Source organism: Danio rerio, chromosome 8 (genome assembly GCF_052040795.2).
Source record: "Danio rerio strain M-AB ecotype USA chromosome 8, GRCz13ab, whole genome shotgun sequence".
NCBI classification, from domain to species: Eukaryota; Metazoa; Chordata; class Actinopteri; order Cypriniformes; family Danionidae; genus Danio; species Danio rerio.
In genome coordinates this window covers 61,154,968-61,175,676 of record NC_141028.1, presented here as the reverse complement: position 1 = coordinate 61,175,676, position 20,709 = coordinate 61,154,968, and the positions used below count along the sequence as shown (strand labels likewise).

The window sequence follows — 20,709 nt, the reverse complement described above, 5'->3', positions numbered from 1 at the left end:
GTGAAAAACCCCTAAAAAAAAAACAATAATTATAAAAAAAAATATATATATATATATATATATATATATATATAAATCAATTCAGAGAAATGTAAGGCCCTTGTCTTAAATGCTATGATATAGTTGTATGCAAAATATTGCCGAATTTCAGGCTCTGCGTACTATCGCTTGGCACAAAGACTGGAAAAAATATGGACATAGTAACCGTGACGTCACCCATAGGTTTCTGTGCAAATGAAGCTACGAGTGGGCGTGGCCAACTGTCACCATTTTGTTTGCGCATCATCGCGAGTAACCAAACAAGAGGCGGAGCTACAGACCCCTGCTAGCATTTTGCTTAAATGGGCTTTTCTTTAGGAGAAATGCTGAATACTTCATTACCTGCGACTCGTTTGTGTTCTGACCACATGTGCTTAGTCAACACAATCTCACGGCAATTCGTAACTTTTTGATTCAGTGGCTAATTCGAATGAAATTGTACGATCTAATTCGTACAATTTAGTATGACTTGCTCATCCACCAATGACGGTTGGGTTTAGGGGTGGGGTTAGGTGCCCCGCCTCCTTTTTAAAATCGTACAATTTCTTACGACAGAACTCGTACGTAGTCGTGTGAATTAGCCACTAAACTGGCAAAACGACTTACGTTTTCTCTAGGATCAGGCTGGCTTGGATGCACACTATATTAATAAAGCGTTTAGACTTTTAAAAACACTTCTGTAGCACACTGAGCCACTAAACATTGTTCCTATGATGTTTTTCTATAGGATGAAGCACAAATTACTTTCCAAACAGTTCAGATATAGTGTGTGTTAGTGAATGCAGGACTATTGATGAACTCCAGCAGAACACTGTACGACAACGCTTCATGACTGATCTAGAGCCTACAGATCTCAGTAGTATAATTGCTAGCCATATCAGCCTCAAAAATAGCAATGTTACCTTTTTTAAGCCGGTCTTAAAGGTTTAAGAAACCCTCGAGTACTGTTTTTGGGGTTGTTAACAGATGTGTGTGTGTTGAGCATCAGTTAAGACAATGTTAGCAGCTGTCGGCTTTAATTGTGGGAAAACTGGATCATTTTGAGCATTTGTCAGCTCATTTCAGCTTCCGGTTTTAAATTGATTTTTGGGGCGGATCAAAATCGGCGTCGTAGCGCAAAACTGCAAGTGCAAAGATGACGCGTCGGTTTCTCATTAATATTCATAGTGGAGTTTTCTTATCCTATGAGAAGAGCCGGCTGCTTAATTATTCATGACTGCACGTGCTTTCCGAAGGCAAGGCAGACCTGCCAGTGCCAAGCTGGGAGATCCTATGTTGATGACTGGGTGAGACGCGTTTACGGACCCACGGCACACAGTATTTAGCTGTTCATGAAGGATCGTCTGTGTTTGTTTCCCTGATCCACGGGGTTTGTTGCATGTTTTTCTCGGCGATGCTGTCAGGGCCGATACAGCAAAGCTGTTTATGTGCAGCAAGCATTTTTGTCGGGAGAGCAGTACGAGTATGGCGGACTTTGTCCTTTATCAGTGGAGTTCGTTCACATTTAGACACATCGCCGTGCTGCTGTGTTCACCTACATCCTCCAGATTACCAGCAGGACTAATGGTTAAAACAGACAGGGCAAGAGACCTGCTGCACTGAGTCTGCATTCAGACCCGGGGATTGAGGGAGAATTCTCATTTATTGTGCTTATATGAACACGATTATCTTTATAATGATTTAAATTGAGGTTATCTGTACATGAAATTACGAATAACAAATGTCGCAGGGCATTAAATTAGTTTATCTATTTGCATTTTAACTTTGTAAACTATCAAATCATGCGTCTCCTCACGGTTTGCATCTCCTTTTCCTTTCCTTCTCCCCTGCTCTGCTGGCCACGCCCACTCCTGCCTCTGATCGCGGAGCTCCACCCCCATTACGATGCATCTTTTGAAAAATTCTGAGTTAGACCTGAATTGAAAGTGGGGGGTGTCATGACCCTTTAATACACTATGAAACGTCACAAGAGTCGAGCTTTAAATAGGAACAATTATCAAAACTCTTTGCGCATTTTTTGAGTGACATGCTAACGGTCTAATCCGATTCAATGATCTATGCTAAGCTAAGCTAAAAGTGTTTCCGCTAGACCTGGAGATCGGCTGAATGGATTCAAAAAGAGTCAAACTCATTAATTTAACTATAAAAGAGCTGTAAAGGGAGCCTACTATCAAAAAGAAAATCAGGATTGGGGCTTTCACACACATTGAGAAGTGTTGATCTCCATCTTCCTCAGAGTGTTTTTGATGTAGAAAGTGCTGCAGCATGTGTTGATGCTCGTTTCTCCAGCCATGAGCTGCTGATGGAGCTTCTCCTGGTCTCTGGGCAGATTAAACACCCTCAAACCTCTGAGTTCAGGCTGAACGCTCTTCTCCTCTTGACCCAGGTTAATGACCCAGAACTTGTCTCGGCCCTGGGGGTCATTGGCAGCGCTGCTGACCAGGTTTAAGGCCAGCGTGAACAGATTGCTGGCGGAAGCTGAAACACTGAGATCCGTCATGCCGGAGACAACGTCAGGTTTAAGATCATCTGCAGAGAGAGAAGAAGATAAATACTGAAAAATAGTCTCATTTCTAGACCAAATATTATAAGAAAACTCTTAAATTAAGAAGCATTTTCTAGAGAAGCACTAAATATTGTGTTGTTTTCAGAATTAATGTGTCAAAATGAAGAGTTTTTCCTTAAATCAAGCAAAATAATCTGCCAATAGGGGAAGAAAAATAATCTCACAACCAAAACAAGATTGTTCCTTCCCTCATTGTCAGATTATTCTGCTTGTTTTAAGGGGAAACTCTCTTCATTTTGACACATTAATTCTGAAAACAAGACTATATTCAGTGCTTATCTAGAAAATGCTTCTTGAATAAAGAATTTGTAGATATTTGTGCAAGAAGACAGTAAGAAATGCATTTGTTCCAGTCTATATAAAGTATCTAAATGGCAATGATTAACAAAGATTAGGCATGCATTACATTTTTTTAAAAAGTATGGACTGAAAACGGCACTTTCTGTTTTAGTTTGAAGGAGGAAAAACTGCAAAAAATAGATAAAATGCAGTGTTTTGCTCTCCCTCCAGCTGTAGTCACTAACTGTTTTTATCCACCTATTTTTAATGCACATTTTGGAATATCACATTAAAAAAAACTCATTATGGAATTGCCAAAACGGGCCTACGGTTGTAGAACTATTCGCCACCCTTTGAATTTCTTTTTCTTTTTTAAATATTTCCCAAACGATGTTGAACAGATTCAGGAGATTTTCACAGTATGTCTGATAATATTTGTTCTTCTGGAGAAAGTCTTATTTGTTTTATTTCGGCTAGAATAAAAGCAGCTATTAATTTTTTAAACACAATTTTAAGGACAAAATTATTAGCCCCTTCAAGCTATATTTATTTTCAATAGTCTACAGAACAAACCATCATTATACAATAACTTACCTAATTACCCTAGTGAAGCCTTTAAATGTCACTTTAAGCTGTATAGAAATGTCTTGAAGAATATCTAGTCTAATATTATTTACTGTCATCATGACAAAGAGAAATAAATCAGTCATTAGAGATGAGTTATTAAAACTATTATGCTTAGAAATGTGCTGAAGAAATCTGTTCTCCGCTAAACAGAAATTGGTGAAAAATAAACAGCTGTATACACAAAAAAATAACTATGTTACCGTTTTGTAAGCTGTTTGTCTTTTGTTTTCACCAAATTGCTTAACGTTATCTTTCTTAATGTTTACGCCTTGTACTTTATACTTGCATAATGTCCATTGAAGTTTATTAAATCGGATAATCAGACACGAGTCTGTGTATAATAACACATTTCACTTCACATTTATAGACATTTATGTTCACATTTTCTTAAATCAAACATATTGATTTAAAATATCAGTATAGTATTAATTATAAAGCTGAGCTTTATATGCTTAAATCATTTTATTGTTAATGTACAGTGAAACTGATGAATTCATGATGAGGCAAGTGACGTTATAAAGTACACTGCAGTACATTTAAAAAAGAACCCGACTCAGTGTAAACTTGGCAAGTCTGAAATTTGCATACTTGGTATTGAGCAACAGCCATCAAGTTAAATTTAAAGCCTTGCAAAATGTATTTAATAAAATAGTAAACAGTTATTTTAAAGCCGTTGCATTTAGAATTTTGGGGGAAATTTATTTGGGTGCAGTCCTATCAAAGACTATAGAAGTTGCTGAAATTGCAAGACATGCATATGAAGAAAAAATCCAGAGAAAATGAATGCAAGCAGAAACCTAAACCACAGAGCTTTCAAAACACGAGTTCAACGCTTTATGTTGAGGATTGGAGTGCATCTTGACCCAAAAAAACCTTGAGTGCTGATGGGAAGCAGAGGAGGGGAAACATGCTGCGACTGCAACAATATCTAGTCCTGTTTCAAAGCTTTTCAAAAGGGGAGCATGAGCATGATATTACAGGTTGTTTGACCAACAGGATTCCTCAGGCTAACACTTAATCAATGTGGAGGTGTGTGAAAGCTTGTTATTGGAGCGCTGCTATTCTGAGGAGCTGAAATAGACCAACAACTCCATTAACCAACTAAAAGCTGCTCTAAAGTCCAGCAGAGAGAACGTGTAAACTCCGCACAGAAATGTCAGCTGGCTTGGCACGGACTAGAACCAGCGGAGTTCTTGCTGTGAGGCAACAGTGCTAACCACTGAGCCACCGTGCCACCCATCTAGGAAAGGAGGAGGAGTAGGGGTGGAAGGGGGGAGTCTTTAAACTGAAGATGGCTGTGATATGGAGCTGAGGGTGTTTATAGCGGCTTAGGAATCGTCTGATTGGTCAATCATAAATCGAATAATGCAGGACCGGCTGTGATCAATCATAAACACGTGACCCTCTCGACATTACTATATAAATAAACTTCACTTAAACCCCTTATAAAAGTGATGTTTGCATAATGTGTGCATGTAAAAGCAGCTTTACCGTGGTTGCGTGCAGGCGGCGATACGATGAGCACTCTGTCCGCCAGCTCGGTGTGTGTGTTGATCCAGCGCAGTGGGCCTTGCTCCGCCACACTCCTGCTGTCCCACACGTCCACGAACACACACACACCGCCGTAGCTCTGCAGGAGTTCAGCCAGCAGCATCACTGAGCGCTGAAACACGGCGTCCACCGCCGGATACAGGAGCAAGACCCGCACTGACACACTGCGCTTCGACATTAAAACACACCGCTGCAGCTGACCTGAGGACACACACACACACACACAGGCTATAAACACAGCGAATTGGGGCACAGTGTGTTTATATTTGCACATTCAGACATTCAACTTGACATAACATTATTTTGCTGATATTGGCAGATTATTTAGTTTGTTTTAAAGGGTTTTACCCCTTTTTCAAGATGTAAGATCAGTCTCCAGAGTGTGTCTGAAATGTTTCAGCTCAAAACACCATCAGATTATTTAATAGACTTTTCAGAAGTTTGTATTTTTCAGCTCTGAGCATCTTGTCGCTGTTTTTGTTGCCTGTGCCTTTAATGCTGGTTCTCCCCGCCCACCGTTACCAGGCCCGGCCCTGACCAGTTTGGCGCCCGTCACATCGCAGTAACTCCACAGCTAGTGTATAGTCATAAGAAACTAAACAGCTTTTTGATCGACTACTACAAGCTGGGAAAACGTCAGATAAATATGCCAATGCAATTAACATTATTGCTGAATAGATCTAATATTTACACATTTGCTTGAGGAAGAATGATGGAGGTAGTTACATTAATATTACTATTTTCCAAAACATCTATACCCTTCCATAACATTAGCTGACGTTAAACCTAACAGAGAGCACTATAGCTATTTAATGATTAGCAATGTTATGCCATATCTGTCAACATTGGGATGTAAAAAATATGGGACAACAAATAGCTTCAAATGATAGAATACATAGCAGACAATAGAAAATATTGACAATAAAATAAAAGGTTTAACCTAATAAAAACAATGGCTTATACAGAAATTAAATAAAGCTATGAAATCGGTTTAACTTTTAATTGTATTTGCATATTGATTAAAGTTACTATAGTTATTTAGTGAAGAGCAGCAGATGAATCTCTCGTTGTGTTTTGTTTACATTTACATTTAGTCATTTAGCAGACGCTTTTATCCAAAGCGACTTACAAATGAGGACAAGGAAGCAATTTACACAACTATAAGAGCAACAATGAAGAAGTGCTGTAGGCGAGTTTCAGGTCTGTAAAGTCTAAGAAGGAATGTATTAGTAGCATTAGTATTTTTTTTTACATTTTTTTTGGGTAGAGTGTGATATTCAGAGAGGGAATTGCAGATTAGGAAGTGTAGTGGAGACTAAATAGTTGAGTTTTTAGTGGTTTCTTGAAGACAGCGAGTGACTCTGCTGTTCTGATGCAGTTAGGGAGTTCATTCCACCAACTGGGCAGATTGAATACGAGAGTTCGGGAAAGTGATTTCTTCCCTCTTTGGGATGGAACCACGAGGCGACGTTCATTCACAGAACGCAAGTTTCTGGAGGGCACATACATCTGCAGAAGTGAGAAGCAGATAAGAAGGAGCGAAGCCAGAAGTCACTTTGTAGGCAAACATCAGAGCTTTGAATTTGATGCGAGCAGCAACTGGCAGCCAGTGCAAACGGATGAGCAGAGGAGTGACATGTGCTTTTTTAGGTTTATTAAAGACCACTCGTGCTGCTGCGTTCTGGAGCAGCTAAAGAGGCTTTTGATAGGTGTTAATGTAAGAATGCACAGATCTTTATGAATGAATGAATGAAGCATTCGACTACTTTAGTAACTGTTTGTGCTCATTTAAGAGAAAATTAGTTGTGTTTAAAATAAAACACGCAGGACAGAGCAAAAAAAAAAAAAAAAAAAAGAAGCACTTTTCCGACGATCCCTTACTGGGAGCTCCACTCCGCGCGAGCTCTCCCGGCTAAACGGAGCAGTGCTCGTAATCTCAAGTGAAAAAAAAGAAAAACACAGCTGTGAAACATAACCAGCTTTGTCTTTTTGTAGGAAACACACTTTAGATGTATTTAGGGTAAGAGGTTTTTGAGTTATTGCCGTCTATCACTGAATGTGTCAGGAATAGCCAACTTAACCGCGCTCATTTCTGGCGCCCCCTGGATGTACAGCGCCCTTAGCATTTGCCTATGGTGCCTATGCCACGGGCCGGCTCTGACCGTTACCACGTGTCTGTCAGAGTGTGCCTCAATCTCCGCCTCGGTCAGATAAACAGCACAGTGACAGACACGCAATGTACAGAATAAACCTGATTTAGCATCTTCTTTTATAAATGAGCTGACACACGGCTGTGGTGATGAATTACAGCGATTTTACTGTGTTTATTACAAGCATGCACTGTTTTAAACGCGTCAAACTTGTGAAACTCATTCTGTGGTGATCACAGAGAGCTGAACAGATCTTAATTAGTCCCGGTTGTTTTGCTCACACCCTGTCCTGTGGATATAATTATACACATTACTGTGGAGACATGTTAATGCGTGGCTGTCAATCAATTCGGTGGGCGGGGAAACCACACTCCTGCATCACGTTGCAGTCGGCCTCAAAATGGGAGGGATTTGGATCTCATTTTAACATAAGGAAATTTAAATAAAGAGACTTACTATGTTTATATCAGCCCAATATTACTGTGGACACGCTATACTACACACAGCTCTGTCCAAACAGCGCACAGAAGACGATTTACATCATAGGAGCCCTTTAAAGTACACATGAAATCAAACTAACCACATCGACTCTGTCAGCTCGCATTGCTAGTTTTGTGTTGAACAGTTCATCTGTGCGACAGAAAGAAAACACTAGTCTGCTCTTGTCATCTTTAATTGAAATCTGCAAATGCACTTCCTGTTTGTTTTGAGTTCAATTCTCAGATTAGTTCTATCTGAGGTAGTGGGAGGGGCTAACATACTTAGCCACGCCCCTCCAGCTGTCAGTTTTGACAGCAAACAGAAGCGGTGAGGAGGAGGAGGAGGAGTCTGTTAGGTTGTAATAACTCTCCCCAAACCCCTTTCCCCATCTTTCTGAATGACACGCCTACTTTACTGCATCCAATCAGCTCGCAGTAGAAAAACAAGCCCCGCCCACTGCTTTCTTATTTAATATGCTGTTTCTCTTGGAAATGCGCCACAATACAAAAACTAAAAACAGTCGCAGCTTTCGGTTCATGCAGACGTTTAATGAAAGACTTTTTGTGTGTGAAAACTAGATAATATTTGTCGCCTGTCCAGAAAATGCCTCTTGATTTATGAATTTGTAGATATCTGGACTAGATACGAGACATGTGACACATTCTGATAGTATATTGGTAGGGTTTTATGTAGCAGACAGATTTCTTGTGTTTGTCTTGGTAACTCACAGATGATGCAGCAGCAGAGGAGTATGAAGATCAGCGTCAGCACACATCCGACACCGATGAGCAAAACAGATCCATCTGAAACTGCAGAAACCAACACACAGATAAACTAAACAGACACACTATTACAACACCGGTGGATTATATGCACAGCCGCTGTGTTTCCAGCCACTGATAAACTTCTGGTGAACAGTTAATGCGACTATTTTCTATTTCATGAGCGTCCTTTTCACAGTTGTAATGTAATTAGAATACAATCAGTTTAATAAGGGCGGCACGGTGGCTCAGTGATTAGCACTGTGGCCTCACAGCAAGAAGGTCTCTGGTTTGAGTTTGTTTCTGTGTGGAGTTTGCATGTTCTCCCTGGAGACCCGTATACACAATTACAGGATATGTTTTTCCAACATTCAGGTTTTACACTGATGTATATATTACAATTCTGAATTTAAAACAAATGTAATAGTTATAAAACACACATGATTTCTCCGATAGCTGGATAAGAATATTTCAACCTGTCGGTTTACACTATACTGATGCTTGTTTTCCAAGTGGTGCATTAAAGTTTTATTTAAAACATCTTGAATGGTTTTAAAATCCTTATAATTATTAAAATGTATAAAAATAACTAAAATAATAAAAAAATCTTCAATGTTATTAATATTTTAGTTTTTTATCCGTCTGAATTTATGGTGGGTTTCTTTTGACCGCCCTCCTGTCATTCATTCATTCATTCATTCATTCATTTTCTTGTCGGCTTAGTCCCTTTATTAATCCAGGGTCACCACAGCGGAATGGCGACCCCGGAATAATAAATGGAACAAAGCAGACAAGAAAATGAATGAATATTTTAGAGCAGTAATCACAATATCTTGAAACTGTGATAGGTTATCATACTGTCAGAATGTTATACCGGCCCATGCCTACTTACTATATAAGCCATTAATGGATACTCACTCTTACAGTCCACTGTACTCTCAACCGAAGGGCTGCTTTCCCCCTCACAGTGTTTAAAGTGTGCTGTTATCTGTCAGAAACACACCAGAATAAACAACAAGTCCTATTAAACTTCCAGGTTCGGCTTGACTGGTCGACTCCAGCATGCTTTTGAATACACATACTGTAAATGCTTAAAGCTTGAGACTTGTTTCTAGTCCAGATATCTAAAAGCTCTTAAATCAAGCAGCATTTTCTAGACAAGCAATAAGTATGGTCTTGTTTTCAGAAATAATGATCCAAAATGAAGCGAGTTTTTCCTTAAAACAAGCAAAATAATCTGCCAATGGGAGAAGCGGAATAATCTTCCGTCAAAAGGAAAAAACAGGATTATTTATAGTCCTACTATTATCAGAAGGTTTTCTTCACATGGACCCGTGTAGTCCAGTTCCACTTTACAGGCCTCAGATTTGCATTCCTGTAGGTGGAAAAATGAACAATTAAAAATCAGCGTGAAGAAGAAGAAGCTGCAGACTTTGATTTGAGTGTGTTGATGTGTTTCCTGTTAAATTTGAACTGTTCTTCTGTATTATCTGCTTCATTTCTGTTTAACGAAGATTTGTTCAGCACATTTCTAAAGTTAGGGTAATTATGCAGGTGAGTTCTGGAGACAATCCAACACTAATATTACTGAAGGTGGCTAATAATATTGACCTTAAAATGACTTTAAAACATTTAAGAACTGCTTTTACTCTAGCCGAAATAAAACAAAAAAGACTTCCTGCAGAAGAAAAAATATTAGAGGAAATACTGTGAGAAATTCCTGAATCTGTTCAACATCACTTGGGAAATATTTGTAAATAAATTCATAAGAGGGTGATAATTCAGCTTTACTGTCATGACTGTCAGTGACCACCTGAGGGCGCTGTAGTTCAATGGACACTGAGTAAAACTACAGCGCCCAAAAAGACTACATTTCCATACATTCTTTCGTGCACACACCCGGTCTGTCATCTACACTGATTTCAACCACAGCTGTCTCCAATCTCCGTTGATTACCTGGACTATATATTACCATTCCACCTCTGTTTGTTACTGCGTCGTTTGTCTATCTTGTCAGCTCTGGTATGTTGTTCTTGATCTCGCTCTTGTATCTTGCTTAAGTCTAGTTTGTGTTTAATCTGTTTTAGTTTCTTGTTTTGTTGTTTGTTTGTTATTTTGTTACTTTGCACTTTGGATTTTGGATTTTGTTCACTGTTACCGCACTATTTAATATTAAATCTGCACTTGGATCCGTACCCTTTTTGTTCCTGTTTTTGTTCTGTTTTTATCATGCTTAACGTGACATTTACTTTAAATCTAAATGTCTATTTTACTGCTGGTCATGCTCTCCTGCTGGTGTTCAGTGATTTCAGCAGCACACATACCCGTCTTTCCTCAGTCGTGCTGAGTGTTTGTGTGTCTTCTTCCAGTGTGATGATGTATTTATCCGCCACTGAGCTCACGTTAAATAACACCACCACTTTTTTTCCATTGTAGACAGCAGAAATCAGAGCGTTCCACTCAAGTTTAGCTGTAAAAACAACAATCACATGGGAAGAGGAGCTGTAAGCCTCCAAAAACAATGACTGTAGTCAGAAAGACATTAGATATAGTAAAACCAGAACACAAACTCTCCTAAAAATGACTCTGCCTCTCAAAGAAAACATTTGAGCTCAATGAGCATTTAATAAGTGTTCGACTTAATCACAGAGTATGTACTCTAAAAGTGCTGGGTTATGTCAGCCCAATTCTGGATGTAATATGGACTAAACCAAACAACAGTATCTGGATGCAGCCTTTATGATGCAGGCTGAGATTGCATCACTCAGCGATGCAATGTCAGACACAATGCAGTGAGTGACGTCACTGTGACGGGTGGGGTTAGGTGAGCACATTAAAAAGCATTGGATGCAGCTCAGATCGCACTGCACCGAGTCTGCAGCCAGACCCCTCTCAAAGCAACTGCTAAGTAAAATTTTTTTTGTTAAATTAATAATACTAAATTGAATGCATTGTTAGTTCATATTTTACCCAATTTGAGTTTAAATGACCCAGCATTTCTTAGAGTGAGGTAAGAAATACCAGCCTGATCTCACGAGGAAATGTAAGTATTTTACGTTTTGTCAGTTTAGTGGCGAATTCGTAGGAATTCGTACGAGTTCAGTCGTATGAAAATGTACGATTTAAAAAAGGAGGCGTGGCACCTAACCTAACCCCAACCGTCACTTGATGATGAGCATATCGTACTAAATTGTACGAATTAGATCGTACAAATTTATACGAATTAGCCACTGAATCAAAAAGTTACGAATTGCTGCGAGATTGTGTTGAAAATACAAAATATGTTTTAAATATATTTATATACATTAATTTCAAATTCCAAAAAGGAATGGTTCAAAATATATATTTCAATAATATATTTATTGAAAAAAAATAATAAATAAATAAATAAAATATTCTTATTCCAAAATATGCACAAAAAAACTAATGAAATATGGTAGTTTTCTGTTAAAAACTCAATTCACAGTTAAATATCTATCAGTTTTGTTCTGTTACGAGATATAAATATTAGATGACATAAATATAATAAAAATAAAAACAGGCTTGTCCTATTAGAGACGTACATATCTCATTTCAGAGACAGGAATTTAGTCTTTTATTCTGTTAGAAATGTAAATGACGTATTAATAAGTGACAGATTGTAATGCTGTTTGTTTTATTCTTAGCAAATATAACTAATTCTCAGTAAGCATTAATGAAAGTCAGCCTCTGTGTCGCTCATGAAGAGATAATGGTTCCTCTAGCTGCACGACGCTAAACAGTTCTCAGAAATCCTCCCTAAAGATCTGATTGACTTTCTTAAGTGGGAAAACAGCCGGTTATCATGAAAATCTTTCAGCTCTGAAGTCGTCTAATTGACAGGAAAAATACAGTTTGGCTTTTACTTTAGCCCACAGCGTCTCTCTGCTTTTAAGAGAATTACTCAGTGAAGGGCTCATACTGTGTGTCTTGTTGCTTTCTGCTATGCTTATCAATAATTCAGAGAAGAAGCTTCTAAACATTCAAGATAAAAGATAATGTTCATCAATGAATATGTCCATTTCTGCAACATTTATATGATGTTCAGTATTTCACGAATATTCATTCATGTTCTTGTCAGCTTAGTCCCTTTATTAATCCGGGGTCGCCACAGCAGAATGAACCGCCAACTTATCCAGCAAGTTTTTTTACGCAGCGGATGCCCTTCCAGCCGCAACCCATCTCTGGGAAACATCCACACACTCATTCACACACTACGGACAATTTAGCCTACCTAATTCACCTGTACCACATGTCTTTGGACTGTGGGGGAAACCGGAGCACCCGGAGGAAACCCACGTGAAGGCAGGGAGAACATGCAAACTCCACACAGAAACACCAACTGAGCCGAGGTTCGAACCAGCGACCTTCTTGCTATGAGGCGACAGCACTACCTACTGCACCACTGCCTCTATTTAAAAAAAACAATCTTTTATTTTATTTTAATGTTTAATTTATAACCAGAAAAACAACATTAATACACTGTCTACACAATAGATCTAATGAATATTGGAAAATAATCTTCCACAATAACGTTTTTATAACTCGCAGACAACGTTGCAGAAACAATATTAGATCATTAATATAAGAGATATATTAATATAGAGCCAAACATCATTCACTGGGGAATTCCACAGACTTCAGGTCAGTAAGTTTTGTATCACATTCGTCTGCTAAATATTGAATTAATTTGTCAGCTGAGAACAAACTGGACATGCCTCATAGTTTTAATGATCAGCAGTCGAGTCACACACAACAGAGAAGATGAAATGATGTGTGTAACAGCAGAAATCAGTCTGACCTGTATTAGCCCGCTTTATATAAATGTCTCCTGTTCCTGTCGGTGGTGTGGGAAGATTATATGCGTCTATGTCGTATTCGAGGAGAGGACAAACATTGGACACCGTGAAGCTGAACCATAGCTGTCAAAGAAGAAGATAATCAGATTATTATTATTATTATTATTATTAATGAGATTAATTAGGATCAATCAGAGTTTCTGTGTGCTTTGATTAGTCTTACTCACTATTTCTCTTTATTTATTCAAATGTTTTATTATTATTTTTATATATGGTTAAAATCCAAAGACTGCAAAATGTTATCTTAGTACTTTCATTCATTCATTCATTTTATTTATTTATTTATTTATTTATTTATTTTGTTTATTTTATCCAAAAATGCCTTAAATTTGTGCAAAATTATATCTTACTTTGAATTTATATTTATTAAAATGTATTATTATTATTATTATTATTATTATTATTATTAATATGTTATAATATGGTTAAAATCCTGGGTAAAAACTTCTTGAATTTCTTTTTTATTATATCTTAGTATATAAATTTTTTACCATATGGTTAAAAATACTTAATTATTTTCATTTATTTATTAAAATGCATTATTATTATTTAATCGTTTTTTTATTTCATTATAAGGGTAAAAAACATATTGAATTTATGTAAAGTAATATCTTAGTATTTTTACATAATAAAATGTTTATTATTATTATATTATTATAAATTGTTTATTAAAATTGTTATTATTATTTTGTTAGGGTTAGGGTTTAATCCAAAAACTTTTGAATTTCTGCAAATTTGTAACTTAGTGTTTTTTATTTATTAATTCAAATGTATTGTTATTATTATTACTATTATTAATAATATATATATATATATATATATATATATATATATATATATATATATATATATAATCATTATTATTATTATTATTATTATTATTTTGGTATACTGTTTAAAATCCAAAAAACATATTGAATTTCTGCTGAATTATATATCTTAGGATTTTTATTTATTTATTTAAAATAAATTATTATTATTATTTATTATTTATTTATTTTTGGTATTATTATTATTATTATTTTGTTATAAAGGAAAATCCAAAAATGTTTTGAATTCTGCAAAATAATATCTTACTGACAATTATTTATTTATTTATTTATTTATACATTATTTTTTTATTATACTATTAAACGGCCAAAATAAATTAATAGCTTTAAATATTTAAAAAATGTAAATTTACTTTAGAAGAAAAACTACATGAGCGTTGATAAAAAAAAGTGTAGTTTTTTTGGTTTCGTCATTGCTTAATATTTGCTATTTTAATTTTTATTCAAGATTAAAGATTTATTTGCTGATCAACTAATGAAATATACTATACTGTAAGTATCTGAGTAAGAAAATCCTTGTTGCAGTAAATGTTGCAGGGTTTTAAATAAATGTTCCACGTCTGAAATGAATGCTTGTCATTTTCCCAGTGCTTGTGTGGAATGTATTTGATCATGTGTTTACCTGCTGTATGCTGCTCGGCTTGGTTAGCTCTGATGTAAATGGAGGCTCATATTCACATCTATAACTTTTATCGAGCCAGGGAATATTAATCCATGTGCCGGTAAGATTTTGAATGCTGCCTAAAAAGACAATGCACACTAAATCATTATCCACTGTAAATGTTAAGTAATGTTTGATTACATGCAATCTGTGAAAATACAGCAACATCAAGTCCTATCTGCTCTATTCATCTATCCACACTTACGTAAATCTGCAAGCTTTTCAGAAAGGAAGTCAGATTTATCTTGAAGAAACTGAACACCGCTTCCTCCCTCTCCAAATCAAACCCTAATCTCAAGACTTCTTATTAATTTCCCTTTGACTACTGTGTTTAGACTGTGGAGGAAACCCACGCCAACATGCCAATAACATGCAAACTCCACACAGAAACACCAACTGACACAGCCGGGGTTCAAACAAGCAACCTTCAGTTCAGCCACCATGATGCTTATTAAATATTGTTTAATCAATTAATAATTATTATTATTGTTTGTTAATATTTTTAAAGGCCCTGAGCTAATAATGAATAGTTGCATTTCATGAACTAGTATTAGCAAAGATCGATAAATGATGTAACAAATAGTATTAATTAATGCAATTACTTCAGTTTTAAAATACCAATCAATCTTGGTAGTATACACTAAAAGATGTTTTAAAATAAGCTTCTCCTGCTCACCAAGGCTATATTTATTTTATCATAAATACAGTACACATTGTACAACTGTGGGAAATGTTATTGCACTATAAAATAACTGTTCAAAAGTTAATTATAGTTTAATTTAATCATTCATTCCAGTGATTTTAATGATGAATTTTCAGCTTTATTACTCCAGTCTTCAGAGTCACATGACCCTTCAGAAATCACTCTAAAATTATTATTATTATTATTATTATTATTATTATTATTATTATTATTATTATTATTATTATTATTATTATTATTATTATTATTATTAATGGTAATTGTAATAATGACTGGAGAAATAATTTAATTAAAAAATATAAACAAGTACACTGAAAAAAATTATTCAAAGATGATTCCTTGGATTTACTAATTTTTGTTTTTTTACGTTAAGTGTTTGTAAACAATTTATCTGTGTTGAATTTAAACAAACAAATTAAGTTGAACATTATTAAACTTAAATTGTTTGTTTAAATTCAACACAAATAAATTGTTTGCAACAGTTCTGCATGCAACACTTTTCAGTAAATAAATATTTCATAAATAAGTATTTACCAATTGAATCCTTTTTTTACATTTAATAAATGCCGCATTGATAAACATGAAATAAAAACTGACCTCAAACTTCTGACTGGCCGTGTACATCTAGCTAACTGTAATATTCAGATTTTGAGTACTAAACAATAGCCTAATATATCCAAAATATGCCTAAAACCATAGAGAAATACATAATTCATTCACAAAAGTTAAAAAATCAAGTTCAGATGTTTTATCTACGCCTATAATTGTGTTCATACAGAATTAAAGCCAAAATAAATAAAAATAATAAGAATAAATTGATTTGAAACTGTTGCACAGATGATAGCGGATGTCTCTTACTGTCTATACTAATGGCCCATTTGATGATGATTGAGTTTTGAGACTCGTTTAGGTGTGCAGTCAGCTGATGTATGGGTGAAGGGTTCCATTTATGGATCTCATACAATTCTGAAGGTATGCTATTCTCTATAGAAAGAAAAAAAGCAGCGGTTAACCAGAGGAATGACAGAAAAACACACTCAACACTTTTTAAATAATAGATTCACCACAGCAACACCGCTAGTTTACCCGTCCCCAAAATGCTGTTTAATTGCTTGTCAACCCCAAACCATTAGTTTAGTCATTTTGTAGAAATTAAAATCAGTTTTACCATGTTTTATATCATGATGTTGGAAGAACAGAAAGGAAGAAAGAAAGAAAGAAAGAAAGACTGAATGAATGAATGAATGAATGAATGAATGAATGAATGAATGAATGAATGAATGAATGAATGAAAAGCAATAAAAGAAATTAAGAGAAAGAATGAAAGAAAGAAGGTAAAAGAAAAAACTAAACGAAAGTTGAATAAAGAAAGACAAGCAATGAAAGAAAGAAAGAAAGAAGAAAGGGAGGAAGGGAGAAAAGAAAGATGAAAGAAAGAAAAAGACTGAAAAAAAAGAACTAAGAAAAAAAAACAAAATTAAGGGAAAGGAAAGAAAAAGAAAAGAAGAAATGAAGGAATGGAAGAAGAAAAGATGAACGAAAGAAAAGAAAAAGGTCTAAGAAAGAAAGTTGAAAACTAGGGGAGAGGAAAGAAAGAAAAGGGGAAAGAAAGAATAGAAAAAGGGAAAGAAAGAAAGAAAGAAAGAAAGAGAGCGACTCACTGGACAGTCGACAGGTGACGGCCTGTGAACAGTAAACAGAGATAGTCAGTGTTAGTAATGAAGCGCTGCTCAACAGTACAGTACTGCTGCTGCTGCTGCTGCTGCTGTACTCACTGTAGAATTGCTGCTGGCTGAACAAACTCTGGCCTGAGTGAAGAGCAGCAACACCACGATGTGCACGAGATCCATCTGAGCAGACTGAACACACACACTGCAGTGAGCTGAGCCGTTCAGCTTTAGTTTATCTCTTACACCCTCCCACAAACCACATCCATCCTCTCACGCACACACACACACACACACACACACACACGCACACACACTGTTGCTGTCCATCCTCTCACGCACACACTCATTATCATGTTTAATCATTTTCTCAGAATTTCTACCTTGTTTTCCAGCACAAATGTCGACATCACTTCCTAATGAGGCACTTACTGTATTTATGGTGCACATTATTTATTAAGCATGAGTTTAACCTCTTTGTGATCTGCATTATTTCCTAAAGAGGCGTTTACTGTTTTTGTCAAACATATTACATTAAGCAGGCATTTACTGCATTATTCATTCATTTCATTCATGTTCTTGTCGGCTTAGTCCCTTTATTAATCCGGGGTCGCCACAGCAGAATGAACCGCCAACTTATCCAGCAAGTTTTTACGCAGCGGATGCCCTTCCAGCCGCAACCCATCTCTGGGTAACATCCACACACACACACTCATACACTACGGAAAATTTAGCCTACCCAATTCCCCTATAGCGCATGTGTTTGGACTGTGGGGGAAACCGGAGCACCCGGAGGAAACCCACGCTTTACTGTATTATTATGTGCATAATTTCTCAGAAGGCATTTACCATATTTAGGATCCGCATTATTTATTAAGCATGTGTTTACTGTATTTGTGAAACTAAATTGCTTTGTGAAGAACAGAACAAATTAAATTAAACTATATAGAAAGATGTGTAACCATAGCAATTGTAGAATCACCACAGCAGATCAATTAGTATAGTTGTTGTTACCATAGCAACTGTAGAACCACCACAACAGACCAGTTACTATAGTTGTTGTGTTACCAAAGCATTTGTAGAATCACCACAGCAGATCAGTTATTATGGTTGTTGTGTTACCATAGCAACTGTAGAATCACCACAACAGATCAGTTATTATAGTTGTTGTGTTACCATAGCAACTGTAGAATCACCACAACAAGCAGATCAGTTACTATAGTTGTTGTGTTACCATAGCAACTGCAGAATCACCACAACAAGCAGATCAGTTACTATAGTTGTTGTGTTACCATAGCAACTGCAGAATCACCACAACAAGCAGATCAGTTACTATAGTTGTTGTGTTACCATAGCAACTGCAGAATCACCACAACAAGCAGATCAGTTACTATAGTTGTTGTGTTACCATAGCAACTGCAGAATCACCACAACAAGCAGATCAGTTACTATAGTTGTTGTGTTACCATAGCAACTGTAGAATCACCACAACAAGCAGATCAGTTACTATAGTTGTTGTGTTACCATAGCAACTGTAGAATCACCACAACAAGCAGATCAGTTACTATAGTTGTTGTGTTGCCATAGCAACTGTAGAATCACCACAACAAGCAGATCAGTTACTATAGTTGTTGTGTTGCCATAGCAACTGTAGAATCACCACAACAAGCAGATCAGTTACTATAGTTGTTGTGTTGCCATAGCAACTGTAGAATCACCACAACAAGCAGATCAGTTACTATAGTTGTTGTGTTACCATAGAAACTGTAGAATCACCACAACAAGCAGATCAGTTACTATAGTTGTTGTGTTGCCATAGCAACTGTAGAATCACCACAACAAGCAGATCAGTTACTATAGTTGTTGTGTTGCCATAGCAACTGTAGAATCACCACAACAGATCAGTTATTATAGTTGTTGTGTTACCATAGCAACTGCAGAATCACCACAACACATTCATTCAAGTATTTTACTGTAGTTTTGTTCTCCTCGAGGGATTTTTCTATGGTAGTTAGTGCTATGAAAGGTTTAACTAGCCCTCTGTATGTGGCACCTACTCGGTTATTAAACAGTTAATTAATCGATTAATAAATAATGGTCGGTTCCAAGTATGTTAACTGTTATTTATAATAAATTAGCACCTGTTTAAGTGCCAGATTATAATAAACAAGCTGTGGTTCAGCCTATTCTGAAGAAAACAACACTCCATTCATTTTTATTACAGGCCAGCTATAGACCCGTTTCTAAATGACCTTTTGTAGCTATAAGATTCTGAAAAATGTTGTCCCAGATCAGCTGTTAATAAGGTATCATGTATTCAATCAGTTCTCACTCAAGTACATGCATTCAACTGAAACTGCCCTTGTTAGAGTTTTTAATGACGTGTTAATGCAAATCGATGCAGCAGAGTGCTCTGTGGTTATCTTCCTCTTCCTCTTCCTATATTCATTTTTTATGTTTGTATTATTTCATTTCCTCTGTTAAGTCCTTCATATTTTGGTAATACTATTAGCATTTTCCAGTGTAGATTGGTTTCTGTTTGCTTGGAAAATGTAAAAAAAAAAAGAAAGAAAGAAGCTGTGCTGGTTTTATTGGATCTCACTGCCGCTTTTGATACAGTTGATTACTGTAAATGAGTCAAGAGACGTCAAAGCGACATCAAAAACTTCCAAAATGTGAATCGATTTGATGTCAGTAGACTACTTTGATGCTAAAACAACATCAAATTAACAGCTAACATTGACATGGAAAAAAAATCAATAACAAAACTGTCCTATAACTGATTTTGACATGTTTTAAGAAGCTAATTTGATATCGTTTACATCAGGGGTGTCCAAACTCGGTCCAGGAGGGCCGGTGTCCTGCAAAGTTTAGTTCCAACCCCAATCAGACACCTGGGCTAGCTAATCAAGCTCTTACTAGGCTCAATAGAAACATCCCACAAGTGTGTTGAGGCAAGTGGGAGCTAAAATCTGCAGGACACCGGCCCTCCAGGACCGAGTTTGGACACCCCTGGTTTACATGCATTAGGAGAAAACATTCAGTGTAAATTTAGAATTAGAGCTTTTTAAATGAATAAAATATTAGATTATAAAAATATTATTAAAAATATATAAATAACAATATTACTTACTTTTTACTTACAATATTATTATATTACTGTTTATGTCATTATTTTGGTGGTGAAAAGTGCATCAATGTGTGGACGTCAAATAGACGTCAAGGTTTTGACCTCAACCCGATTAGCATTTCTGACGTGTTTTTCGATGTCGTTTTGATGAACGAGCTGTTAGACAGCAGGTCAGTATCTCTGGAACAAGCCTTATCAGCTCTTTTCATTATCAGCCAGGGTTTTCTCATGCAGAAGTTCAGAGTTAAAACTCATCAGCAGCACCGGTGTCCTGTGGAGTTCCCCAGGGCTCTGTTCTGGCTCCATTATTTTTTGTATTTTTTGTTATGTGTATCTGCTGCCTCTGGGGAAACATGTGAGTAATTTTAAAGGCATTCACTATCATTGT

At 36.3% G+C, this 20,709-nt stretch overlaps 2 protein-coding genes across 2 annotated transcripts in view; both read right to left on the bottom strand.

Annotated features, from left to right (window-relative positions):
* The window catches only part of mmp23ba (matrix metallopeptidase 23ba), a 568,642-nt gene that overhangs the window by 482,589 nt on the left and 65,344 nt on the right, over window positions 1-20,709 (bottom strand). The gene's annotated exons all lie outside the window — the stretch shown is intronic.
* il17rb (interleukin 17 receptor B) lies at window positions 1,653-17,400 on the bottom strand. Its single transcript, XM_087265657.1, has 11 exons — window positions 17,300-17,400; window positions 17,186-17,207; window positions 16,383-16,508; window positions 14,783-14,901; window positions 13,273-13,393; window positions 10,778-10,923; window positions 9,757-9,828; window positions 9,372-9,441; window positions 8,421-8,501; window positions 5,003-5,263; window positions 1,653-2,568 (listed from the first exon to the last, which is right to left on the bottom strand). Exons 1-11 carry the CDS (start codon window positions 17,372-17,374, stop codon window positions 2,237-2,239), a joined length of 1,425 nt encoding a protein of 474 aa, XP_087121783.1. The 5' UTR covers window positions 17,375-17,400; the 3' UTR covers window positions 1,653-2,236.